This window comes from Zootoca vivipara, chromosome 2 (assembly GCF_965207765.1).
Source record: "Zootoca vivipara chromosome 2, rZooViv2.hap1.1, whole genome shotgun sequence".
In the NCBI taxonomy this organism is placed as follows: domain Eukaryota; kingdom Metazoa; phylum Chordata; class Lepidosauria; order Squamata; family Lacertidae; genus Zootoca; species Zootoca vivipara.
The window spans coordinates 12,324,454-12,347,635 of record NC_142584.1 but is presented as its reverse complement, the minus strand read 5'-3'; the positions used below and the strand labels follow the sequence as shown (position 1 = coordinate 12,347,635).

The window sequence follows — 23,182 nt, the reverse complement described above, 5'->3', positions numbered from 1 at the left end:
CAAATTTCCACCCCGGCCATTTGGATGGGTTTCTGCAGCCACTCTGGGCGGTTTCCAGCAAAAGAATAAAAAATACATTAAAACATCAGTCATTAAAAACTTCCCTAAACAAATCTTGGCCCCTTTTTGTCTTATCGTCGGGTGTCTTACAGTACTAGCAGGGGATTGGGGCCGGAGTTTAAATAAATAAATAAATAAACACATTAAATAAAAATGTTAAATAAAAGCACGACGGCACATGTGCTATCGATAAATTAAGTACGTCAATTAAATACAATGAAAAGCGTACGACTCAGGACACACAAATCGACCCTTCTTCGTTGGGCCTTCCCTCTGATCTTAGTTTGCATTCCTGGCTAACGCTGCGCAATGGGAAATGACTCTTGCCACCACAACAGCGAAGGACTGCAAGCGGAGCAGGATGGGGCCCTCCAAGGCTTGCTTTACCCATGGTGCCAAAGTGGGCGGGAGGGCTGGGCTGCTGCTTTCCATATTTCCTCCAACCTGTAGGAGAGAAAAGTATAGTATCCTGTTTAGATAAGATAAGATATCTTTATTGTCATTGTCCCCTTGCGGGAACAACGAAATTACTCGGTTGCTACATCCACTCAGATAAAGCATTCCGCATAATCCAAAATTACAAAAACCTAATTAAAAACAGTAAATATAATACAAAATAACAAGTAAAATAAGATGACTTCAAAGTCCAGGCTTTCCATTTAAGGCCAAAATTGCTCTAGAGAAGAAACTGTTCCTGAGACGGCTCGTTCTTGCCTGCATTGTTCTATATCTCCATCCCGATGGCAGGAGCTGAAAGAAATGGTGACCAGGGTGCGTTGGATCTCTTGATATGTCTAGTGCTTTTCTATGGCACCTGGTGATATAGATTTGTTCTAAGGTGGTGAGTGAGCAGCCAATAATGCTCTCTGCTGTTTTAATGATTCTACACAGCCCTGCTCTGTCCTGGGAAGTACAGCTTCCGTACCACACACATAAACCGTACGTGAGCACGCTCTGTATGGCACAGTGATAGAAGGCAAGCAGCAGCTTTTGTGGAAGATGGTTTTTCCTTAAAATTATCAAAAAATACAGTCTCTGCTGCGCCTTCTTCACAAGCCCCCTTGTATTAACACTCCAGGACAGATCCTCCTGTAACTCAATGCCTAGAAATCTAAACGTTGTTACCCTCTCCACACAAATTCCGTCAATCAAAAGTGGCTGGACCTCGTTCTTCTGTCTCCTAAAGTCCACCACAAGCTCCTTAGTTTTCTTTGTGTTTATGAGCAAGTTGTTGACTCTGCACCACTCTGTCAGCTGGGCGATAAACGTCGCAATATACTGATATATCACGATGTCTTAAATAAGGATGGGGCTAGGTAGAGGCACTGGCTGGCTTCGTGGGTTTTTCTTGCATCGTGATCTTTGCATAGCTCGCATACATCATGATTCGTGTTTAAAATGGTGAAACCGATATCACGATATGGATTTCAGATGGATTGAGCTTCGGTGTGTGCATTGGATAATGGTACAAAACCAAATTTATAGTAAGTCAAATAATATGGTCCCGGGAAGCCTGTAGGTGCAAAAATTCCCCCCCCCCCACCCCGATCTTCAGAAGCTAGTATATAAAGGTGCCTTTGATAGGAGGTAGTACCTAGTCATCTGGGTCAGTAGCCTCATCCTCCCAAAGGGTTAAATATGCTTCCTGCTCAGGTGGCTAGTTCTGTAATAATTGAAGTCCCTGGTTCGAGTCCTACCCTCCAGAGCAGCATTTAAGATGGCGGTGATAACAATGATACAACAGCATATGGCAACCCTATGTAGCCGATCTGTGCAGAGCCTCCAATGTAGAGGGAATGCAAATGTAACCATCTGCCTTTGGGACTTGGGGACTCTTGCAAAGCAGAAGAAGACTGCCCCTATGGTTGTGCTGTCCTAGCATAGCTAGACTCAGGTGTGCCTTCTTCACAACTCCTGCGTCCTTCTATAATATCTCCCTTTCCACTTTCTTCACCAACTGCTTAGCTTCTAGGATTGTGCCGTACAGCAGTGACGTTAGCATGGTTGCTAAAAAAGAAAATCCATCTCATGTCCTTTGCTTCAATGTTCGCTTCATTGCCTCTTTCCATTTGCCTCCGACCTTCATGCGTGATCCCGAGGCCTCCCTGTGAAACCCATTCAGCCCCTATGAAACATGTACCCACCTCTGAAACGAGTTGCAATAGTTTATACAGGTTGTTTTTGAGCTCAGTCTTTGACTCCGGGAAAACGTGCACCAGAAGTTTATGATAATGGTGGAGTCCTTGGTGGATTTTCCCCAGGCAGCCCTAGGAAGGAGAGTAGAAACTTAGTTTATTTTGTTAATTTAAAGGACAGGCTCGGACCGCAGCAAGCATCAGATCTTGCAGCCTTGGATGCAAAACTGCCGAGAGTCACATGTAAGAGTCACAAAACTGCTGAGAGTCACAGCCTTTGATATTCAAATTCTGCTCCCTAATTTGATGTTATGAGACCAGGCTAAAGGTTCCTACTGACATCACTTTTTTTAAAAAAAAATGCATTCGTGGTGATTAGGGCTCATGATGCTATTGGGGCGGTTATACGCAATCTCGCTTTCAGTACTGATGATGCCTGCAAAAGTTTCAGGGTGGCTGTACTGCTTTGCTTTCCATAGGTCCATGTCCTGGGACTTCGTCCTAAAATCCTCTAACATTTTATACCCCAAATGTTTGGGGGTGGTTGTTGCTTTCCTACCACTTTTGTTGTGCTATGGAGGAAGAGTTTCCCCCTCCAGACAGAAACCATGGGGAAGCATCATAGGATAGCTAATAAAGAAGAAAGATGTGTGGATGGCCCAATATTAATCCACTACCAATACTGTACTGCATCAATGACATGTTAATGATTACATCTTCAAAAAAAAAAAAACACCTTAAGTTATGAGGCCCAGCTTCTGTCAAAGCTGTTTGTCCCTTCTTTCCCCCTTGTTTTTTTCACTGTCTGACTGCCCAACACCTGGTGGGGGCCACTGACTAGACCAGGGGTCAGCAAACTTTTTCAGCAGGGGGCCGGTCCACTGTCCCTCAGACCTTGTGGGGGGCCGGACTATATTTTTTTGGGGGGGGATGAACGAATTTCTATGCCCCACAAATAACCTAGATATTTCAATTGCTTTTCACAGAGTTAACGTAGCAATGGAATAAAATGCAATGCCAGAATATCGTCACTTTGATGATACTGGAAATGTTAATTAATGTACGAGCAGGCATAGCTGCCAAGTTATCCCTTTTTTTAAGGGATTTTCCCTTATGCTGAATAGGCTTCCTCGCGAGAAAAGGGAAAACTTGGCAGCTATGCGAGCAGGAATTACCAAAGCGATAGCTGATGGATACGGATAAAATAAAAAAGAAAAGTGAATTAGAGATAACTATGAAATAAAATCAGCAATAAGGAGTAATTAATTATCCAAAAAGGGGGTGGGGGAAAAATTTAAGCAAATTTCATACCACTTTTTTTTTTAAAAAAATCTGTTATGGATTTGTTAAAAATTTGGAAAACCAATAAAAATTAACTGGCAAGAAAAATACAAGGCAGGAAATAAAAGCAACGGAAGAGATAATACAAATTTAATAAATAATAATGACAACAAAAGCAGCAATTAAAACACAATGTGGATCTACTGTGGACCACCTGAAGGAAGCTTGTAGTCTGCAGGCCACGGTTTAGGAACCCTTAGACCAGACCTTCCAGTGCTAGAACTGAAAACAGACTCAGCTCTTCACTAATCCTTTAGGTTTGTGAGAAAGAGTCTGGATAATTATATAGGTGTGTGGTATAACAACTTTCTTCCTGCCTTCGGGGAACCATTTCCACATCTTAAGTGCTTGCCAAGGAAACTCTTGAGTGTCTGCTGTGGAACTTCCGAGTTGTTGCTAAGCTTCGTGGGACGAGTTCCGGTGCACGTTCTTGGTTTGGAAGAGGGCACTGTGTCAAGGCCCTTGGGGCTTCTCCATGTTACCAGTGATGGCATTATCCTAATTGAAACTGAGGGTGGTGGGGCGGGGAGGTAAAAAATGTCCCGAGCTGCTGACTTGCCAACATAGCATGGTTGCCTTTGCCCTTAACCTGAAGCCAAACGTAAAATGCACACTAGAGGAAGGGAACAAGAATCCTCTTACAAATCTGTAATAATAATAATAATAATAATAATAATAATAATATATTATTTTTGTACCCCGCCCATCTGGCTGGGTTTCTCCAGCCACTCTGGGCGGCTTCCAACAAAGATTAAAAATACAATAAAATGTCACACATTTAAAACTTCCCTGAACAGGGCTGCCTTCAGATGTCTTCTAAATGTCAGGAATAATAATAATAATAATTTATTATTAGGCTGTGTACATATGATACCTTTCAAAAAAATATTCTCCTCCCCTGTTCTGCCACCCAAAAAACTCTGGGCATTGTTGATTTCCCCGCAACCGAGTTACAATTCCCAGAAATTCTTAACCAACTACCGTGTCCAGAAATCGTTGAGGGAAGGTTCAAATGTGCTTTAAAGGAATAGCGTGTACACAGCCTTAGTCTTTAAGGTGCCACGAGACTCCTGCTGATTTTCAAGCAGAAACTAGCAAATTCAAGTTGTGCAGTTAAAGTGGATTTGGTGCTCTTGCGCAACAAACACACTCCCCCCCCCCCAGAAAAAAAATATTGACTCTCTTTGTGGTTAGGAACTTGACAGGAAAAATGAAAGGTGAGGCGTAACTTCCTGGGAGGCAAATTGGAATGAGTTGTCAATAAATGACAGGCATTTATTAACTTCCATGCAAACTTTGTGCAAAGAAATCAGGACTTGATGCTCAGTAAACAGGCTGTCTAGAAGTGACTTTTGTTGTTTTTGCTGCAACAGACATGCCCCTCTGGAAATAGATACAGACAGGCTTTATTATTATTATTTTACTGACCATGTTGTCTTTTAGATTACCGTAATTTGGGAAAAATTAACGGGGGTCTGCTGGTCAAATTATGAAACACGTCTGTTCCGTGCAGCATTCTCCCTAGCCGCCTTTGCGTGGCAGCTGGCTCATCTTCCCCTCATTCAGGCCTCGCAGACTCTGAAATTAAGTTCTCTGGGCCTACTCTGAAGGTCAGGATCCAATCTTCAGAAACTGACCAATCGCGGAAAAGGGGTCACCTTAACACTGGCCCCGGCAGAATAGGAGGGCCCGGGCCCATGTCTGGACACGTGCTGGTTCCTCAGGGTACGTCCCAAGCACAGGGGCCCTTTCCTGATCCACACAACACGCATCCTTTAACGCAATGTCAATTTACAGCAGTCTTGCGTAAATTATAGCGGCCTGTGGCGGCGACCCCCTAAAATACTCTGGGCACTCTTTTCGTATTGGGACTCCACCCGCATCAAGGAGCTGGGTCGCTGGTGTTCTGCGGCATACAAGGGTTACATTCGTCCCGGCACGCCATCCTTAACGGTTGCAATTTGATTTTGTCGCAGGTCTGTCCAGCACGAAGATATGGGTGGTGGGGCATAGCGCCATTCACTGGGCGGCGGACTATGCCTCGTCACATGACTGGGGCCCCAGTCTTGACATCCACACCAAGGTACACGTCTATTGGATGGTCCTTCTTGATGCCCATTCTGCTGAGGGTGGCAGCTGCGCACGGACCACCAAAAGTTTTGGTTCTGCACCTGGGAGAGAACGACTTTTGGGGGGGGGGGCGCGCGTTGCCCTGACCCTGGCCTCCAAGGCAGACGTCAAAAGCTTGCAGGCCATGTACCCGGCAATGCGCTGGAGAGGGGTTAACAGGCCCTCTTGCATCGATTATGCGGTGCAGAAAATCAACAGGGCCATGCGCAACACCATGCAGCCAATTGGCAGACTCTCTATTCCACATCCCACCATCATAGTGGAGAAGGGCGGGCTATTTTGGGCTGATGGGGTACATTTGACACACCCCCCCCCCCGAGAAATGAGCTTTGGCTTTGGCCAAGGTCTCAATGATTGGGCGGACAGATGTTTGTTCTTCAGCTGTGGGTTTCTTGGCGGTGAGGCCCCTTAGGGCCTCGGGTGGCAGTTTTTAGGTATCCTTGGCAAGGTATCCTTTAGTCTATCTTCAAGTTGGGGGGGGAGCACCCCCACATGGCGGCGTTTGCAGGGCCCAGTAAAGGGTTGATTGCGGGAGTCCCTGGCCCTAGAGCGGCAGCATGTAGGTCAAACTTCCAGCGGAGGTAATGTGGGAGGCACGCTGTGTAAGTTTGTGCTTTACAGTCCCCTCCCACTGCACCACATTGCCCTGCACATCCTCAGTTTCCCACATTCTGAAGTTAAAGATGTGGCCAATTTGAACCCATATTTTGGTCTCTTGTCTCTTTCTTTGGGGGGTAGGCACCATGGACAAGCTTCAGCGTGTGTGCTCGCAAAAAACACTTAAAGGTAAAGATAAAGGGACCCCTGGCCGTTAAGTCCAGTCACAGACATTTCTGGGGTTGCGGCGCTCATCTTGCTTTACTGGCCGAGGGAGCCGACGTTTGTCTGCAGTCAGTTTTTCTGGGTCATGTGGCCAGCATGACTAAGCCGCTTCTGGCGAACCAGAGCAGCGCACGGAAACACTTACCATTTTATTATTGTCCAACGAATCTGGATCACATTTGTCTCTGCATTCAATCCTCTGGGGAAGTTCAACAGTCGTATTTACCTCCTTGGGGGAGGGGGGGGCGAGAAAGAGAAACTCGCTGTAAAGATTAATCTTGAGCAGGCCTGAAACCCAGCACCGGGTATTCCTCCTGCCTTGCGTTCCACCTTACAATCTCTCTCACCTCTGTTGGTTCATTCACCAACATCTCTCAGCTTTCAACGAAGATGGACCCGGATAATAGGGGCTCCCCCACTTAACATCCCTGCTACCCAGTTACAACTGCTGCTTTTTGCATAGTACAGTATCTGAAATTATGGTGGGGCTGAGCCTGAAAGTGCAATTCAAGTAAAACCTGCTGAACATTGGTTCTGTTTTGAAATTAGGCTGAACAGGTGATCATGCCCTAATAGATACGGAGAGGACAGCCTCAGTGTTGGAAACCAAGTCCTCAGTACTCTGGGTCCTTTTATCTGGTCCCTGGGATTCTCCCCAGATCACACACCTCTCCCGCCCCACCAGCCCTGCTTTGCACCTTGAGTACTTTTACCTGGATGATATGCGCCTTTGAGCTCAGATAATAAATAGCAGACAGTGTTCTGGGGCAGCAGCACTCACCTGGCCTCTGTTCAGTTGTGTTGCTGCTGCATACGGGGAGGTAGAGAGAGGTAGGGGTGAGCTGGCAGAGAGGTTGGTGCCGTGGTGCAAATGCATCAGGGCAGGCATCCCCAAACTGCGGCCCTCCAGATGTTTTGGCCTACAACTCCCATGATCCCTAGCTAACAGGATCAGTGATCAGGAATGATGGGAATTGTAGTCCAAAACATCTGGAGGGCCGAATTTTGGGGATGCCTGCATCAGGGGATCTGTTCTGGTACTCCTGCCAGTGTCTGTTTGCACCGCACCAACCTTTCTGTTCCCCTTCTGCCTCCCAGTAAACAGCCACCACGTGACCGGGGGTCAGGTGAGTGGCCTGTTCACCACACTGTCTCAGACCCTCCAAGTGTCCCTATTTTCCAGGGATAATTCCAGTTTTACAGAAGCCGTCCCGGATTCTGATTTGATCCTGGAATGTTATGCTTTCCCTTAGGACAGGCACCCCCAAACTGCACAAAGACTTGGGGAATACAACAAGGCATACAATAGAGTTAGTCTGCTGCAGCAAACACAATAAACTGACTTATTGTAATTTCATGGCCTTTTGGCACAGACACACCTAAGTACTTGGGAGTGTGTATAGTCGGCTGTTCCTAACCCCTTCTGCATCTGATGGATGGACTCTAGTCTACAGAATTTCACAACCCAATAAATCTTTAAGGTTCCAGAAGAATCTCTGTCTATATCAGGCATCCCCAAACTGCGGCCCTCCAGATGTTTTGGCCTACAACTCCCATGATCCCTAGCTAACAGGACCAGTAGTTGGGGAAGATGGGAATTGTAGTCCAAAACATCTGGAGGGCCGAAGTTTGGAGATGCCTGCCTTAGGACATCCCTATTTTCATCAGAGAAATGTTGAAGGATATGGAGTTATGCGACGCCTGAGACAATGAGATAAGTAACTATATAGAGCCTTTAGAAGATATCTGAAGGCAGCCCTGTATAGGGAAGTTTTAAAAAATGTTTTTTGTTTTTATATAAGTTGGAAGCCACCCAGAGTGGCTGGGCCGCTGGGGCAACCCAGTCAGATAGGCAGGGTATAAATTATATAATTATTATTATTAAGGAATAGGATGTCCCTATTTTCATGAGTCTGACCAAACTGTGGGAGGCAGTAGAAGACAGGAGTGCCTGGCGTGCTCTGGTCCATGGGGTCACGAAGAGTCGGACACGACTAAACGATTAAACAACAACAAATTTTCATTGGAGGGTATGTTGTCTGCTCTTGCTGGTAATGCTACTTGCTTGCTTGGAGGGAGGGTAATGAGGTGTTTGCGTGTGAATAGAAACTAGCCTACTAGCCTCAGGTAATATATTCAGGTTGTTTGCTTGGCCCACCTTTGTCTCTGCTCCCACCCATCATTGACATGAAGGTTGCTCAGAAAGGAATGCAGCTTTCAAGCTAGAAAAGGTTTGCGGCAAGCACTTCCTAGGGTTTGAGAACGGAACCTGTCAACCTGTCACTTTCTTTATGTGTGTGTGTGTGTGTTTGTCCCTAATATTGGAAACAGTCCAACGGATCTTAGCTACACATCTACACATAGCCGAGTGTAGATTTGAACCCTGGTCTCCCAGGTCCTAATCTGACTCTAACCTCTGCACCACACTCTCTAACGCTGATGGCAGCCCTTCTCCCTTCTCGAGTTGCCTGGTTCTCCTTTGCATCTAGTTACTCGAGAGCAGGGGGGGCTAGGCTGTGGAATGCCCTCCCACCAGAGGTCAAAGAGAACAACAATTACCAGACCTTTAGAAGGCATCTTAAGGCAGCCCTGTTTAGGGAAGCTTTTAATGTTCGATGGATTTCTGTATTTTGGTGTTTTGTTGGAAGCCGCCCAGAGTGGCTGGGGGAACCCGGCCAGATGGGCAGGGTATAAATAATAAATTATTATTATTATTATAGGCTGTGGCCCTCCTGATATTGTTGGACTCCTTATACAGTGGTACCTCGACTTACGAAGATGATCCGTTCCGCGGTCATCTTCATAAGTCAAAGTCTTCATAAGTCGGAGTGCCACTACGGCACATGCGCAAAACGTGATTTCGCGCTTCTGCTCAGGCGCAGAACGTGTGCGCCGGGAGGACTTCCGGAGGCTTCCACTCCAGAAGTTGAATTCTTCGGAAGTCGAAGCCTTCAGATGTCGAGGTATGACTGTACAGTACTTGGCCAGCGGTCAAGGACGCTGGGAGTTGTACTGGCTTAGAGTGAGCAGACTAGAAACCATCCAAAGATACAAGACCTAGCTCTAGATCATTATGGTTCAGCAGTCCACAGTAAGGTTAAGGTCCAGTAAGGTTAAAACCATCTGAAGCATTAGGCTGCATCTGAGTGGTGGAATTTTAACTGTTAGACTTGCAGGCTTCCTCAAACTCGGCCCTCCAGATGTTTTTTGGCCTACAACTCCCACAATCCCTAGCTAGCAGGACCAGTGGTCAGGGATGGTGGGAGTTGTAGTCTCACAACATCTGGAGGGCCGAGTTTGACGAAGCCTGTTTAGAGGATGGTAAAAGTATGGAGTTTCCGCTCACAATCATGTGAAATCAAGGACCAATTATGCTGCAATATTAGAATATTAAACGGGGGAGAAACAAACAAACAGCAATTGCATCACCTCACAAGGTTTCAAAATGAAGAGGAACGAGAATGCGAAACTTTTCAAATCACATGCGAGGAGGAGTTGCCGTTTTCAAAATGTGCTGGGTCAGACTTCACTGTTTATTCGTTGCTGTGAATAGAGCCATGGGAAATGTTCCTCGTGCAGTTGTTTGTGTAATTCTTAACTCTCTGCTAAATGTCACTGGGTAAAGATGCTGGCTTGTCATGTGACACAGTCAAGTACCTTGTGTCACATCATACACAGTTGAATGTCTTGAGATTGACATGTGGCAAGGGTGGAGAAACTCAACAAAACAGGGATGCTATATACAACAAAGGCAAAGAAAACTGGTGTGCGCATGTGCCAATTATCGGAAGGTAAAAGCTGTCAAAACCCTTTGCTCTGGGCTGTTCCCTTCAGATTGGCTCCGGTGGCGCTGCCCTGCTGCAGCAGTAAATAAAGAGAGTGTATATATGGCCTTGTCTATTATTTAAACCAGTGTTTCCCAAACGTGCGTCACCAGCTGTTGTTGTGTGTTTTTTGGACTACAACACCCATCATCCCTAGCTAGCAGGACTAGTCATCAAGGATGATGGGAATTGTAGTCCCAAAACAGCTGGCGCCCCAAGCTTGGGAAACACTGATTTAAACTGATCCTTACCTGGGGACAAACTGAGAGGAGGGGGCCGTCCTTGACATGGGTAGCTGAAAGTGTTCGATATTTTGAAAGGACAATTTAATACCAGAAAATTCTGGAATGACATCGCTCATTTCCCATTTTGTTGTCCTCCTCCTTCTCTTCTCCACTTGTGCTGGGGGCAGACTTTGCTAATCTTTCAGGATATGGCGCCCTCTGCGAGGCCAAAATTTGGCGCCCCCAACAGATCTTCTCAATTATGGATCTTTCTCCGTTTTTGTGCCCCCTCAACTTGGGACACACCACCCTAAATCTGGCACTACTTGTGGCGATCTTAGTCTACACCAGCAACTGCCAGTGCAGAGACGTAGGGTGGTAGTGACTCTGGATTAAGGCTACAATCCTATGTGCATTTACCCAGGGATAACAGCAACTGAAAATAATGGGACTTACTTCCGATTGAAGTAAACATGCATAGTATTGCACTATTAGTAACATGGAGTAGAGAACCTCTTGTCTCTCATTAAAGTAGGGGTGTTGGTGGTCCTCCACATATTATTGGACTCTCAACTTCCAGTAGCCCCAGGCAACATGCCCAGTGATTAGGGTGATGTGAACTGGTTTACCAGCAATTTGTGGTAGAGATGGTTGAATCCATCTATTTCTGTTTTTCTTTTGTCCAGTCAGATTCAGTTCTCCAGAATTCCACACACACACACACACACGTCATCATGAAACCACATCAGCGTTTTAGCACTGATTCCTCCCAATATACACATGCTTGTATGCAGTTTTGCCAAATACATCTTTTGCAGAACAATTTTGGAATGTTTGGAACTCTTTCTCAAGGGTGACAGAGTCAACCAAACATTAGGCACGATCTCTTCTGGCTTTGGTTATCCCTTTATTTGGAGCTGTTTTTAGCTGAGCCAGCTGCCTGTGTTTTAATGGTTTACGGAAGAGGTTTTCAATCTTTTTGAGTCCACAGCTCCCTTGACCAGCTACAGTCATACTTTGGTCCGCAAACGCCTTGCGACTCGGACGTTTTGGCTCCCGAACGCCACAAACCCGGAAGTGAGCGTTCCAGTTTGCAAACTTTTTTTGGGAAGCCGAATGTCTGATGCGGCTTCCGATTGAGTGCAAGAAGCTCCTGCAGCCAATCGGAAGCCACGCCTTGGTTTTCAAATGTTTTCGGAAGTCGAACAGACTTCTGGAACAGATTCCGTTTGAGAACCAAGGTACGACTGTACATTCTTTCTGCAGCATCCCTGGGGGGGGGGGGTGTCAGGAACCCAGTTGTGTCACCCCTTGCCTGCAGAGCCAGCAGCCCCTTACCCTTTTTCAAACACCCTCCCTTGTGGAGTGTTCCCTCAGCCGCCTCTATAATAATAATTTATAATAATAATTTATTATTTATACCCCGCCCATCTGGCCGGGTCTCCCCAGCCACTCTGGGCGGCTTCCAACAGAAGAATAAAACACAATAATCTATTAAACATTAAAAGCCTCCCTGAACAGGGCTGCCTTCAGATGTCTTCTAAAAGTCTGGTAGTTGTTTTCCTTTTTGACATCTGTTGGGAGGGCGTTCCACAGGGCAGGCGCCACCACCGAGAAGGCTCTGCCTAGTTCCCTGCAACTTGGCTTCTCGCAACGAGGGAACCGCCAGAAGGCTCTCGGTGCTGGACTTCAGTGTCCGGGCAGAATGATGGAGGTGGAGACGCTCCTTCAGGTATACTGGACCGAGGCCATTTAGGGCTTTAGAGGTCAGCACCAACACTTTGAATTGTGCTCGGAAACGTACTGGGAGCCAATGTAGATCTTTCAAGACTGGTGTTATGTAGTCTCCCAGTCACCAGTCTAGCTGCTGCATTCTGGATTAGTTGTAGTTTCCGAGTCACCTTCAAAGGTAGCCTCACGTAGAGCGCATTGCAGTAGTCCAAGCGGGAGATAACTAGAGCATGCATCACTCTGGCTAGGCAGTCTGCAGGCAGGTAGGGTCTCAGCCTGTGTACCAGATGGAGCTGATAGACAGCTGCCCTGGATACAGAATTGACCTGCGCCTCCATGGACAGCTGTGAGTCCAAAATGACTCCCAGGCTGCTCTCTTCTCCCCTCTCCTTGGGAGTCCTCTGGGCAGCCGTTGCCCCTGGTCTCTGAGCTGTCCTCCCTGCCCCAAAGAGAGGTGCCTCCTCACACTGCCCCACAGGGGCCTGGGAAGCACCCCCTGGCCAGCCCCAGAGGCACCATTCGCCTGTGGAGCTTGTAGCCAGGGCTGTTGCAACAAACAACTGTGCAAGCCTTTGGGAGGCAGAGACGCGAGAGGGCATCAGAGGAGCGAGGGAACGAAAGAGGGGACAGAGGCTAGTGTTGCCCATGGCACCCATGTCCACCATTCAAGGCACCCCAGGGTGCCACAGCACACTGGTTGAAAACCGCCAGTTTACAGTGCTGCTGTTTTAGAATAGCACTCCCCACCTTAAATTGTTTAATGCTCTGCCAAGAGGAATTAAGCAGGTGCCTTCTGTGCCAACTTTTTAATGTGTGCATAATATCTTTCTATCCTGCCAGGCCTATGCAGGCAATTAAGAATATTTCCTTCCACAGTGGTTAATGGATGTCTGTTGTTGTTTTACTTTTTTTATATGGATTTTGTTGGGCATATTTAATTTTTATTGCTACAAACCACTGATATACTTTTAATGATATAAATATTTTTTATGAATAGAATAATAATAACTAAAACTAGTTTTATAGGAGTATCCTGCCAGATTATGGCAAGCTTTCAGCGGCTGTATAAAATGACTATGTTTTATTGAAATGGATAGAACAGTTTTACGTATAAGCCACCTGTGAAAGACAGTATGGGGGGGGGGTTAAATAAATATAACTAAATATAAATGCAAAACAGTGGCTCCACCACTAGGGATGGGGGGAGAAAGTCAATCTAGTTCTCATTTACAGGTGAATCTCCCTAATCTGCAGTTTCTAAAACAATATGAGAACCAAAAGACAGCCGTCCTTTGAAATTCTTTAAACTTCTCAGAATTCTGCAATGCCGACATAGGCATAAAAATGCATATACTGAAGTGTGAGTATAAATGCATAAAATGGTGAAAATAACATATCAGAAATGCTTTATATTACGGAAAATTGGTTTGCAGGTATAATTAATAATAATAATAATTTAATTATTTGTACCCTGCCTATCTGACTGGGTTGCCCCAGCCATTCTGGGCAGCTTCCAACAAATATAAAAGCATAATAAAACATCAAACGGTAAAAACTTCCTTAAACAAGGCTGCCTTCAGATGTCTTCTGAAATATGTATTTACGTATCTCCTTGACATCTGATGGGAGGGCGCTCCACAGAGTAGGAGCCACTACCAAGAAGGCCCTTTGCCTGGTTCTCAGTAACTTCATTCCATATATATCAGTGCAAAATTGCATACAAAATTCTGGTTGCATTAAAATGCTGGTGGATTTTAATAAGGAGTTTGAAAAAACAAATCGCAAACTGAGGTGGAAATGTGGGGGATTGTACTTCATAATTTTTTTAAAAAAGGAAGACACTGAGAAAAACTGAAATGGATAGATTTGGCCATTCATCTCCATCACTAAACCTCAACCCTTCCCCTCTAGGTCACTTTTCTGTGAGGGCTGCTCAATCATGAAACGCCCCACAAATGAACTTTTCTAAACCCTAAGCCATTTTGGGGAATAGAACGGTTCTGCTTTCAGGCTAATTGTCAGTGTCCGTTCTTTGCTATCCTTTAATTCATTTCCCTACCAAATTCGCTTCTTTACATTCCAGCACTCCACTGGCACCCAATGTTCGCCAATTCAGGATACCATTTTATATGCATCTGACAAAGTGGTCCAGAAAAAGCATAGGCCATAAAGCATAAACCGGTCTTTAAAAGTGTCATGATGCAAAGGTCTCCGCTGTTGGAGCTCTGTCGCGATCCACGCTCCTCTTTGGAACCTCAGACCGCTTTGCAGAGCGAAAGCGGGGGACTTCTATTTTTACTCACCACCACCTCCTTCTCCTCTAGCCTCAACTTCCACAACTCGCTGAGTATCTCCTGCGAGGCATCTTTGCAATCCTGCCAGGAAGGCTTGTTTCCCCTGGGCAGCCTCATCCCTCTGGAAGCAGCAGCCAGCAGCAGCAGCAAGAAGCCCAGAAGGCAGCTTGCCCTGAAGTTCCTTGAGTTGTTCTGCATCTCTGAGGGATTCAGATAGAGCCTGGGATGATTCACGAGGACTTGCCTTGAGACTGATTGTTTGAGGAACCAGGATCCCTCTATTTATATTCTCTTCCACAGGTTGACTCAGGCAAATAGTGGGGATTTCCCTTCTGGGCCTGACAGGTGGGGATTGTACTACAACTACAGTGATGTCAGGGAGAAGAGCTAAGTCCAGCAGATTCCATTCACAGCGACAGTGACACTGCTAAGTCCACTGGAAGAAAAGCAGAAGTGATGCCGTGGTCTGGGCACTCCACTGTGGATTGTGGGTCACCTCAGAAATTGGTTCATTTGCCTAATGGGTTAAGAGCTTGGGCATCTCCAAGCAGGGTGGGCAAAGCACAAAACTCCCTTTTTTCTCCCTACCTGCACACAGAAAATCCAAATAATACACATCATCTAATACCTATGTCAGAAAATTATCCGGGAAGAGGAACCCAAGAAGATGGCCTTCTATTTCCCCAGCTCCCACCTCAGTGCCCCTTTCTCCACCACACATACATACCCTCCTATTAAAAAAAAAAGCCCTGTTAGTTTCAAACCAGTCAAAAAATGACAGGCAATTGCAAGTGTAATAACATTGCTGGTGATGTGAGCACATGATGTCATAGAATCATCCAGAATCATCAAGCATGTCTTTTAACACGTGACCAGGCATGGTCAGTAGTTGTTGTCTCTATCCCGATGTGTTGATGAATTGAATAAAGGAATAGCAAGCGATGTAAAATTTTGTCTGTTTTTTGTGAGTGCTTTGTGAAGTTGACAGGTTTATTCCTCGGCTGAAGCAACAGTCCAAACCTGACCATATCATGAGTCGAGGGAATGACGCCCCCCCCCCCGGTGCGTTATCTCTAGATGCACTGGTAGTAAAAGACGAAGCAACAAGTCTTTGAAGACAACATCTTGGTTAGCATCTTAAATAAGTTCAATAAGGCTAAGGATGGTGGCATATTCAAAGGCTGATCTGTGAGAAGGGTGGTTTCAGAAAAGAACATTGTCCCCAGGGCATGGCCACCACATGTGGAGATAAGTCCCAAGCTCACCACAGGATCTTCAACAGTCTGGGGTGTTGTTGTTGTTTTTACTTTCTGTAATCCTAATGCCCAAGTCCTACCTCCTGCCTTTCACCAACAAGCAAAGCAATAAACACTGTAACAGTGTTGCCCGTTATAGCTACGGTTCAAATGTTCAGTGGTTGCATCCAGATGACCTTTTTGTTGAGCATTGTTTGCAGGAAGGTGTTAGACGATTTTTGCTGCTTATTGAGCACATATTCTGCTTTGTTTTCAGGAAGCTTAGACAAAGCCAATATTTTTCTACACTTTCCAGTGCATTCACCTTCACTTTCCTCATTGCAAAAAGTCCAGTTTGGGTGGAGGAGAGAGTTGTGCAACAGCAGGGCTGTTGTGCAAGAGCAGTTATCACCTGAATTTTCCAATATGTGGATTGAATTCTACATGAAAATATTGACAATGTGGAAGCCCCCTCTGTTATTGTCTGAGTGGTTTGTTTGCCACTGCTGTTGGCAGAAGTGCTGTTTTCATCACAGAGCTCTGGATAGCTTCTCTTTTCCTTTCAATTTTCAGTGTTCAAGCCTAAAGGGTTTAAAGTTTAGCACTATCATATTAAATTAAGCCAATAAATTAACTAAAAATGAGTGGGAAGAAGAGCAATGTAAGACAATAGCAGCACCCATTTTTGCCATGTCCTAAATCAGCTGAAGTTTCTGAACTGTCTTCAATGGCAGACCAAGGGGGAAACATCATAGTACTGTAGTCAAATTAAGAATTCAAAATTCAAATGAGGACCTCAAGCGAAGTTACAGGGAACCAGGCAGAGGGCCTTCTGAAGGAGCGTCTCCACCCCCATCACTCAGCCCAGACACTGAGGTCCAGCTTCGAGGATCTTCTGGCGGTTCCCTCACTGCAAGAAGTGAGGTTACAGGGAACCAGGCAGAGTGCCTTCTTGGTAGTGGCGCCCGTCCTGTGGAATGCCCTCCCATCGGAAATAAACAACTACCTGTATCTGACTTTTAGAAGACATCTGAAGGCAGCCCTGTATCAGGAAATTTTAAATGTTTTATGTTTTATTGTATTTTTAATATTTTGTTGAAAGCCACCCAGAGTGGCTGGGAAACCCAGCCAGATGGGCATGGTATAAATAATAATAATAATAATAATAATAATAATAATAATAATAATTACCAGCTGACCCAGCCACGCGTTGCTGTGGGTTTTTTTTGGGGGGGGAGTATTGATGTCATTTGTGTTTTGAATGGTAATGGTTGCATAACTTGTTTTTGGTTAGTGTTTTGATGTAATATGCTTTTCCGGATGTATGAACTTTGTCCTTGGATTTGTTGTTTTAATTATTTTTGTTTTGTTATGATTTTTTGCTGTGCCTGACTCAGGGTCCTTGTTTCCCAGGAAAGGGGGAGGATGTGTCTGTTCCCCCCTGGACTGTGTTTTTTCCTCCCCCCCCCCGTTGTTGTGTCTCATTTACTCCCATCCTGTAGCGACCCATGAGGTATCCCGTCCACCCCTCCCCCCACCCTGTTCCCCCCACCTTACGTCAGCCCATGACCTATTCGGGCCTGTCCTCCCCCCACCCCCCACCCAAGGCTCCACTCAGGATAGTATTTAAAGTAGAGTAGAGGCCTAGTCTGTAGGCTGTAAAGTAGAGCTGAGGCCTAGTCTGTAAGCTGTAAAGTAGAGCCGAGGCCTAGTCTGCAAAGTAGAGCCGAGGCCTAGTTTTAAGGCTTTAAAGTAGAGGTGAGGCCTAGTCTGTTGGCGTTGGCTTGGGCTAGTATTTAAATGTGAGCCGAAGCCTCCGCTCTGTATCTCCATTCCTTGGCCCTGTCCTGACTCTGTGGGTTGTGTGGTAATGGCTGCCTTGGTGGTTTCAGTTGCTTGGTTGATGACGTCATTATTTGGTGCTGCCCTTCAGAGCTTTCGCTGGTGACAGCACGCAATCTGCCTTTCTATTGGATGCTGCTTTAGTCTTCAGACCTTCTGCTGGCAATGTATAATTTGGGTGCCACTTTTTGTGTTTATTTTAGGTATGAAAGGTGTGCTTTTTAAAAAAAAATTTACACCAGATCCCTCCCTGATGGGCAAGGTACGCTTTGCCCTAATATGATGCAATTCGGTTCAGCGGTTACGGTGGAAGTTTGTTACCTCCGTGCACGCAGTGTCTACATTTTTATATAGAGAGATTATTATTGTTATTATTATTATAGCAGCTTTGGCTTCCACATCTCTGCTTGCACCTAACCAAGATCAGTTTATTAATCCATACATATAGCATTGACAGTGTGCTTGGCACTATACAGCAGTGTTCTTGGGTTCCTAGATGTTAGATCACAACTCCCATCGTTCCAAGCCAACTTAGACAATGGTCAGGAGCGATGGAAGTTGTAGCTCAACAACATCTAAGAGCCCAAGATTAAAGAACAGTGCTGTAAAGTGAAATGGCCCCATGTCTAAATGCTTCACAATATACCTTGGAGGAGAGGGGGGTAGATAGAGAGATTAGTAATAGCGGAAAGGTTGTCATGGGCCAGGAGTTGGCTTCACCTGCTGAGCAGCAGTGACTCCACCTACTGCTGATCAGCCTTCATGCTTCTGATGAGAACCAGCTGGTTCCAGCTTTCTTAAGCAGGGTTCCCAGCCTCAGTCAGTTGCTGGAAACATTAACATTCCTCGTTCCTGACCAGGCTTGGCTGCTCCTTGCTTCTCGTGACCTTGGACCCTCAGCTTTCTTGACCCCCAGATTGTCTGCCTACGGGAACTGAGATACTCCTGACCTTAGGACTGGATTGTACAAACAAACTCTACAAACACCAAACCCTGTTGTTAAAATGGAAAGGGGTCAAACCATCACAAGAGGTGTTGAAATTTTGGGAGGTTGGACAGTTACAATGGAATGGCCTCGGTGGTGGGGTGCACATTTGTATTCTTATTTATTTATGATGATTACTTTGTCGAAATAAAATAATAATTATAGAAAGAAAACAAACGCCAAAAAAGCTTGTTGAATAAAATTCTACATATGTACACATCTAAAAAAGAAAAAAAGGACTGGATGGTACCTCCTGGAAAATACCCCCCCGAGACTTGGCTGGTTGGCTGGCTTCTCCCTCCACTGAGCTCTGCCATGGCTAGCAGCACAGGCCTCCGGCAAAGAGGCATGGGAGAATTAGGGTAAAAAACTACGTTTAAGGCTAGGGGCAGGAGAAAATTGATTGAAGTGTAAAGAAAGTGGGTAACGGTATGATCCTATGTATGTTGACTTGGAGTTAAGTTGCACTGTATTCGGTGGGATTTTCTCTGCTGTACCTGTGCATAGGATTGAAACCTAAATAGATGTTTTCCCTCCCTCCCTCCATCATACTAGAGCTCAGTGAAATTTATTAGCAGTAGATACAGGACAGAGGAAAGGTGGCTTAGCAGGATTCACAAGGCGTTTAAATAAATCTGTGGAGGATAAGAGCCATATGGGAAAAACGAACCCCATATATTAGCCATAAACAGAATCTTTACATCCAGAGATTCTACATCCATGGACTGCAATAAGATCAAACCTATCCATTCTTAAGGAAATCAGCCCTGAGTGCTCACTGGAAGGACAGATCCTGAAGCTGAGGCTCCAATACTTTGGCCACCTCATGAGAAGAGAAGACTCCCTGGAAAAGACCCTGGTGTTGGGAAATATTGAGGGCACAAGGAGAAGGGGACGACAGAGGACAAGATGGTTGGACAGTGTTCTTGAAGCCACCAACATGAGTCTGACCAAACTGCGGGAGGCAGTGGAAGACAGGAATGCCTGGCGTGCTCTGGTCCATGAGGTCACGAAGAGTTGGACATGACTAAATGACTAAACAACAACATCCAGAGGTAATATTCCTCAGAATGCAGGGGGCGGTGCGGTATATTATAGGTGAGATCTATTTCTGTCACACACTACCTATGGACTTCCTGCGAACAACTGGTTCAGGAAACAGCATCTGGGACTGGTCAAATTCAACAGAGCTCTTTTTAAGACCCTGAGGTGGCAGTCAAAGGTTTTGTTTGCTCAACTTGAGTGTCTGAACTGAGAGTGAATGGCTAATATGGAAACTGTGGCCCTTCAGATGTTGCGGGACTCCAACTCCCACCAGCTGCAGCCAGTTAATAACAGTAGTAGTAGTAGTAGTAGTAGTAGTAATAGTAATTTATTTATACCCTGCCCATCTGGCTGTGTTTCCCCAGCCACTCTGGGCAGCTCCCAACAGAATATTAAAAATATAATAAAACATCAAACATTTAAAATTTCCTGATATAGGACTGCCTTCAAATGTCTTCTAAAAGTCAGATAGTTGTTTATATCCTTGACATCTCACGGGAGGGCGTTCCACAGAAGGCCCTCTGCCTGGTTCCCTGTAACTTGGCTTCTCGCAGTGAGGGAACCGCCAGAAGACCCTCGGCGCTGGATCTCACTGTCTGGGCAGAACGATGGGGATGGAGACGCTCCTTCAGTTTGGTCAAAGATGATGGGAGTTGTAGTCCAGCCAGGAGCTCCCCACCTATGACCTAATGCAATCAAACCTAACACACAGCATTATTTGCCTATAACACAGAACTATAGGAAGGAAGGAAGGAAGGAAGGAAGGAAGGAAGGAAGGAAGGAAGGAAGGAAGGAAGGAAGGAAGGAAGGAAGGAAGGAAGGAAGGAAGGAAGGAAGGAAGCTAGGAGAAGTATCTCTTAAAGAGAGACAGCAGGTCACCCTCCATGTGTTTTTATGGGTAGTTCAGACAACAACCTTTAATTATTCCATTAAAGTTTTGCACAGCACACTAGTAATACTCTTGCAGCACACTAGAGGGCCTTGACATAGAATTTGGGAATTGTTTCGAACCAAATATATTTTCTGCAGAGCTACTGCCAGAACCCAAGTATTTTAATTGCCAGGTGCTGACCTTACCCGTTTGGCATCTGCTTTCAATCTATTTTGTTTGATTTTTAATCCATGTGATTTTTAGCGCTTTGGATCAGCCACAGACTCGTGCTGGCACCAGTTACATAGGTGAATTTCCTTGTGATCACTGTTCTTGCATGTGAACCACTTCTGAATTGAAGTGGCTTCATGTCCTGGGATGTCCCTTCTGGGAAAGCCACTTCTGCCTTAAGGAGGAGGTGGTGTTGCGGGCTTTTCACGACCTCCCCACGTGCGCAGAGGGTGGGAGGCCAGCTGTCAGGAGTAGGGGCAGGAGTCAGGCTCTGGGGCCTGTAGTGCTTTGCAGGACTGGGGCCTGCCTCAGCTTGTGCTGGAGAAGCAAGGAGTGGTCACTCAGGTGAAGACCTCAGCTTGTGCTGGAGAGGCAAGGAGTGGTCACTCACGTGAGGCCACTTGATACCTCACTGCACCTGGTGGCAGGAGCTGGGAGGGATAAAAGCTCAGCATTTCCCTTCAGCTCTTTGCCACAGCAACGCTACCCCTGCCTGGTTGCCTCTGGCCTCTCACTCCTTGGACCCTTGCCTTGCCGACGCCTTGATCCTCGACCCTTGGACCCTTGCCTTGCCGACGCCGTGATCCTCGCCCCTTGGACCTTTGCCTTGCCGACGCCTTGCTCCTTGACTCCCAGACCTTCGCCTCTGCCTTGCTCCTTGACCCTGCGACTGCCTGCTGCTGGACCCTCAGCCCTGCACCTGTTCCTGCTTCTACATCACCATCTTGCCTCTGGTCCTGATGTCCTCAGTCAGGACTTCAATCACCCGCTGACCGAACCGTGACACCAGCCCTGCACGACTGGGGGATTCCCGGCTGCGTCTCTCACCCAGCCAGCCAATCAGGTTGCTCTGGGGGCATGGCCTGCCCCCTCAAGGGAGGGCGCAGCCGGGAGATCTCTCTCTTTTCCAGCTTCCAGTTGCTCCGGTTTTCTTTCCTTGACCTTGCTATGGACTTTGGTTGGTCACTGTTGAGGGGCCTGATAGGAATTTTTCCACTTGGCAAATTGGCACCAGCCACTTGGTTTTCGCCTACCTTGTAGCAAATCGCCACAACTTTTTAGGGTATTGGCAGTTAGGCATTGGAATATTTCTGTAGATGGAAAGAGGGGAGGTAGGGCCATCACCTGCCCCACATACTGAAGGGTATTCCATTAAAGGATTCCGGGGTGTGTGTGTCCGTGTCCGGAGCCTAGGGAGGTTAGGGCCTAAGGCACGCCCCTAGCAGCGACCCCCGGAGGAACTCCTAGTTGATGTGCATCAGCAGGACTCCCCCTACTGGTGGTTAACCCTTCCCAGACTCCCAGCAGACGGGCTGGAGTCAGATACAGTGGTACCTCGGTTTATGAACACAATTGGTTCCGGAAGTCTGTTCATAAACTGAAGTGTTCATAAACTGAAGCGAACTTTCCCATTGAAAGTAATGGAAAGTGGATTAATCCGTTCCAGATGGGTCCACGGAGTACTCAACCTGAAGCGTACTTAACCCGAAGCATGGTTGTAATTGGTTCCGGAAGTCTGTTCATAAACTGAAGCGTTCATAAACTGAAGCGAACTTTCCCATTGAAAGTAATGGAAAGTGAATTAATCCATTCCAAATGGGTCCGCAGCGTTCATAAACCGAAAATTTGTAAACCGAGGTGTTCATAAACCAAGGTTCCACTGTATAGTCGGTTAGATCCAATGCCTAAGCCAATACTGCTCATCACCTGCAATCAATAAAGTTGTGGCCTTTTCCAGCCCATTAGTCTTAGATAATTGTGTTGTGTCATTATTCTATCGGGGGGTGGGGGGTCAGGAACTTGCCACACAAGCTGAATGACGTCATGGAACAAAAGGCAGCTTTCGTCTTCCATCAGGACATTCCATTTCCTGTCCTCAAAACACTCTGACATAACCACAGGAGTGGGAAGGAGTCGATGCAACAGCTTAATGAGACGGACGGTATCAGAAAGGAATGTCTTAAAAATGTGGATGTAAATATTTGTGACATCATAGTCCCCGTCAGCTTGCAGCGTTACTTTCACAAGTAATGAAACCGCACATACACACATACGAATGGCTGCATTGAAACTTGCCTCCCTGGTAATGTATGAGATGGGACAACACCCATTTTGAAAAAGCCTCTGGGCAACAGATTGCGCACATTAAAAGATGCACGGAGATAGCAAATGAAAACAGATGACAGGCGATGGCAGTTAGGATAATGTAAGCCTCTCTCTCTCTGCAGGATCCTAAATTTCCTTGTAACAAGGGCTTTCTTCATCCACGGACACTTCCTGAAACGGGCCCAGAAACTATGACGGCCTTGGAGCTGACATAGTTAATTCCTTCTTGGCAATGGGATGGAATTGGGAAAGAAAATGTTGTCCCACCTCCCTCTGGTCTGAGTTTGACCAGTGTCAGTAGGTAGCA

The 23,182-nt window shown here is 46.1% G+C and overlaps 1 protein-coding gene across 1 annotated transcript; it reads right to left on the bottom strand.

Annotated features, from left to right (window-relative positions):
- Positions 1–249: 249 nt before the first annotated feature.
- On the bottom strand, positions 250–14,876 carry IL23A (interleukin 23 subunit alpha). Its single transcript, XM_088664381.1, has 3 exons — positions 14,574–14,876; positions 6,634–6,714; positions 250–564 (listed from the first exon to the last, which is right to left on the bottom strand). The coding sequence occupies exons 1-3, from the start codon at positions 14,757–14,759 to the stop codon at positions 340–342; spliced, it is 492 nt and encodes a 163-aa protein (XP_088520507.1). The 5' UTR covers positions 14,760–14,876; the 3' UTR covers positions 250–339.
- Between the last annotated feature and the right edge of the window lie 8,306 nt (positions 14,877–23,182).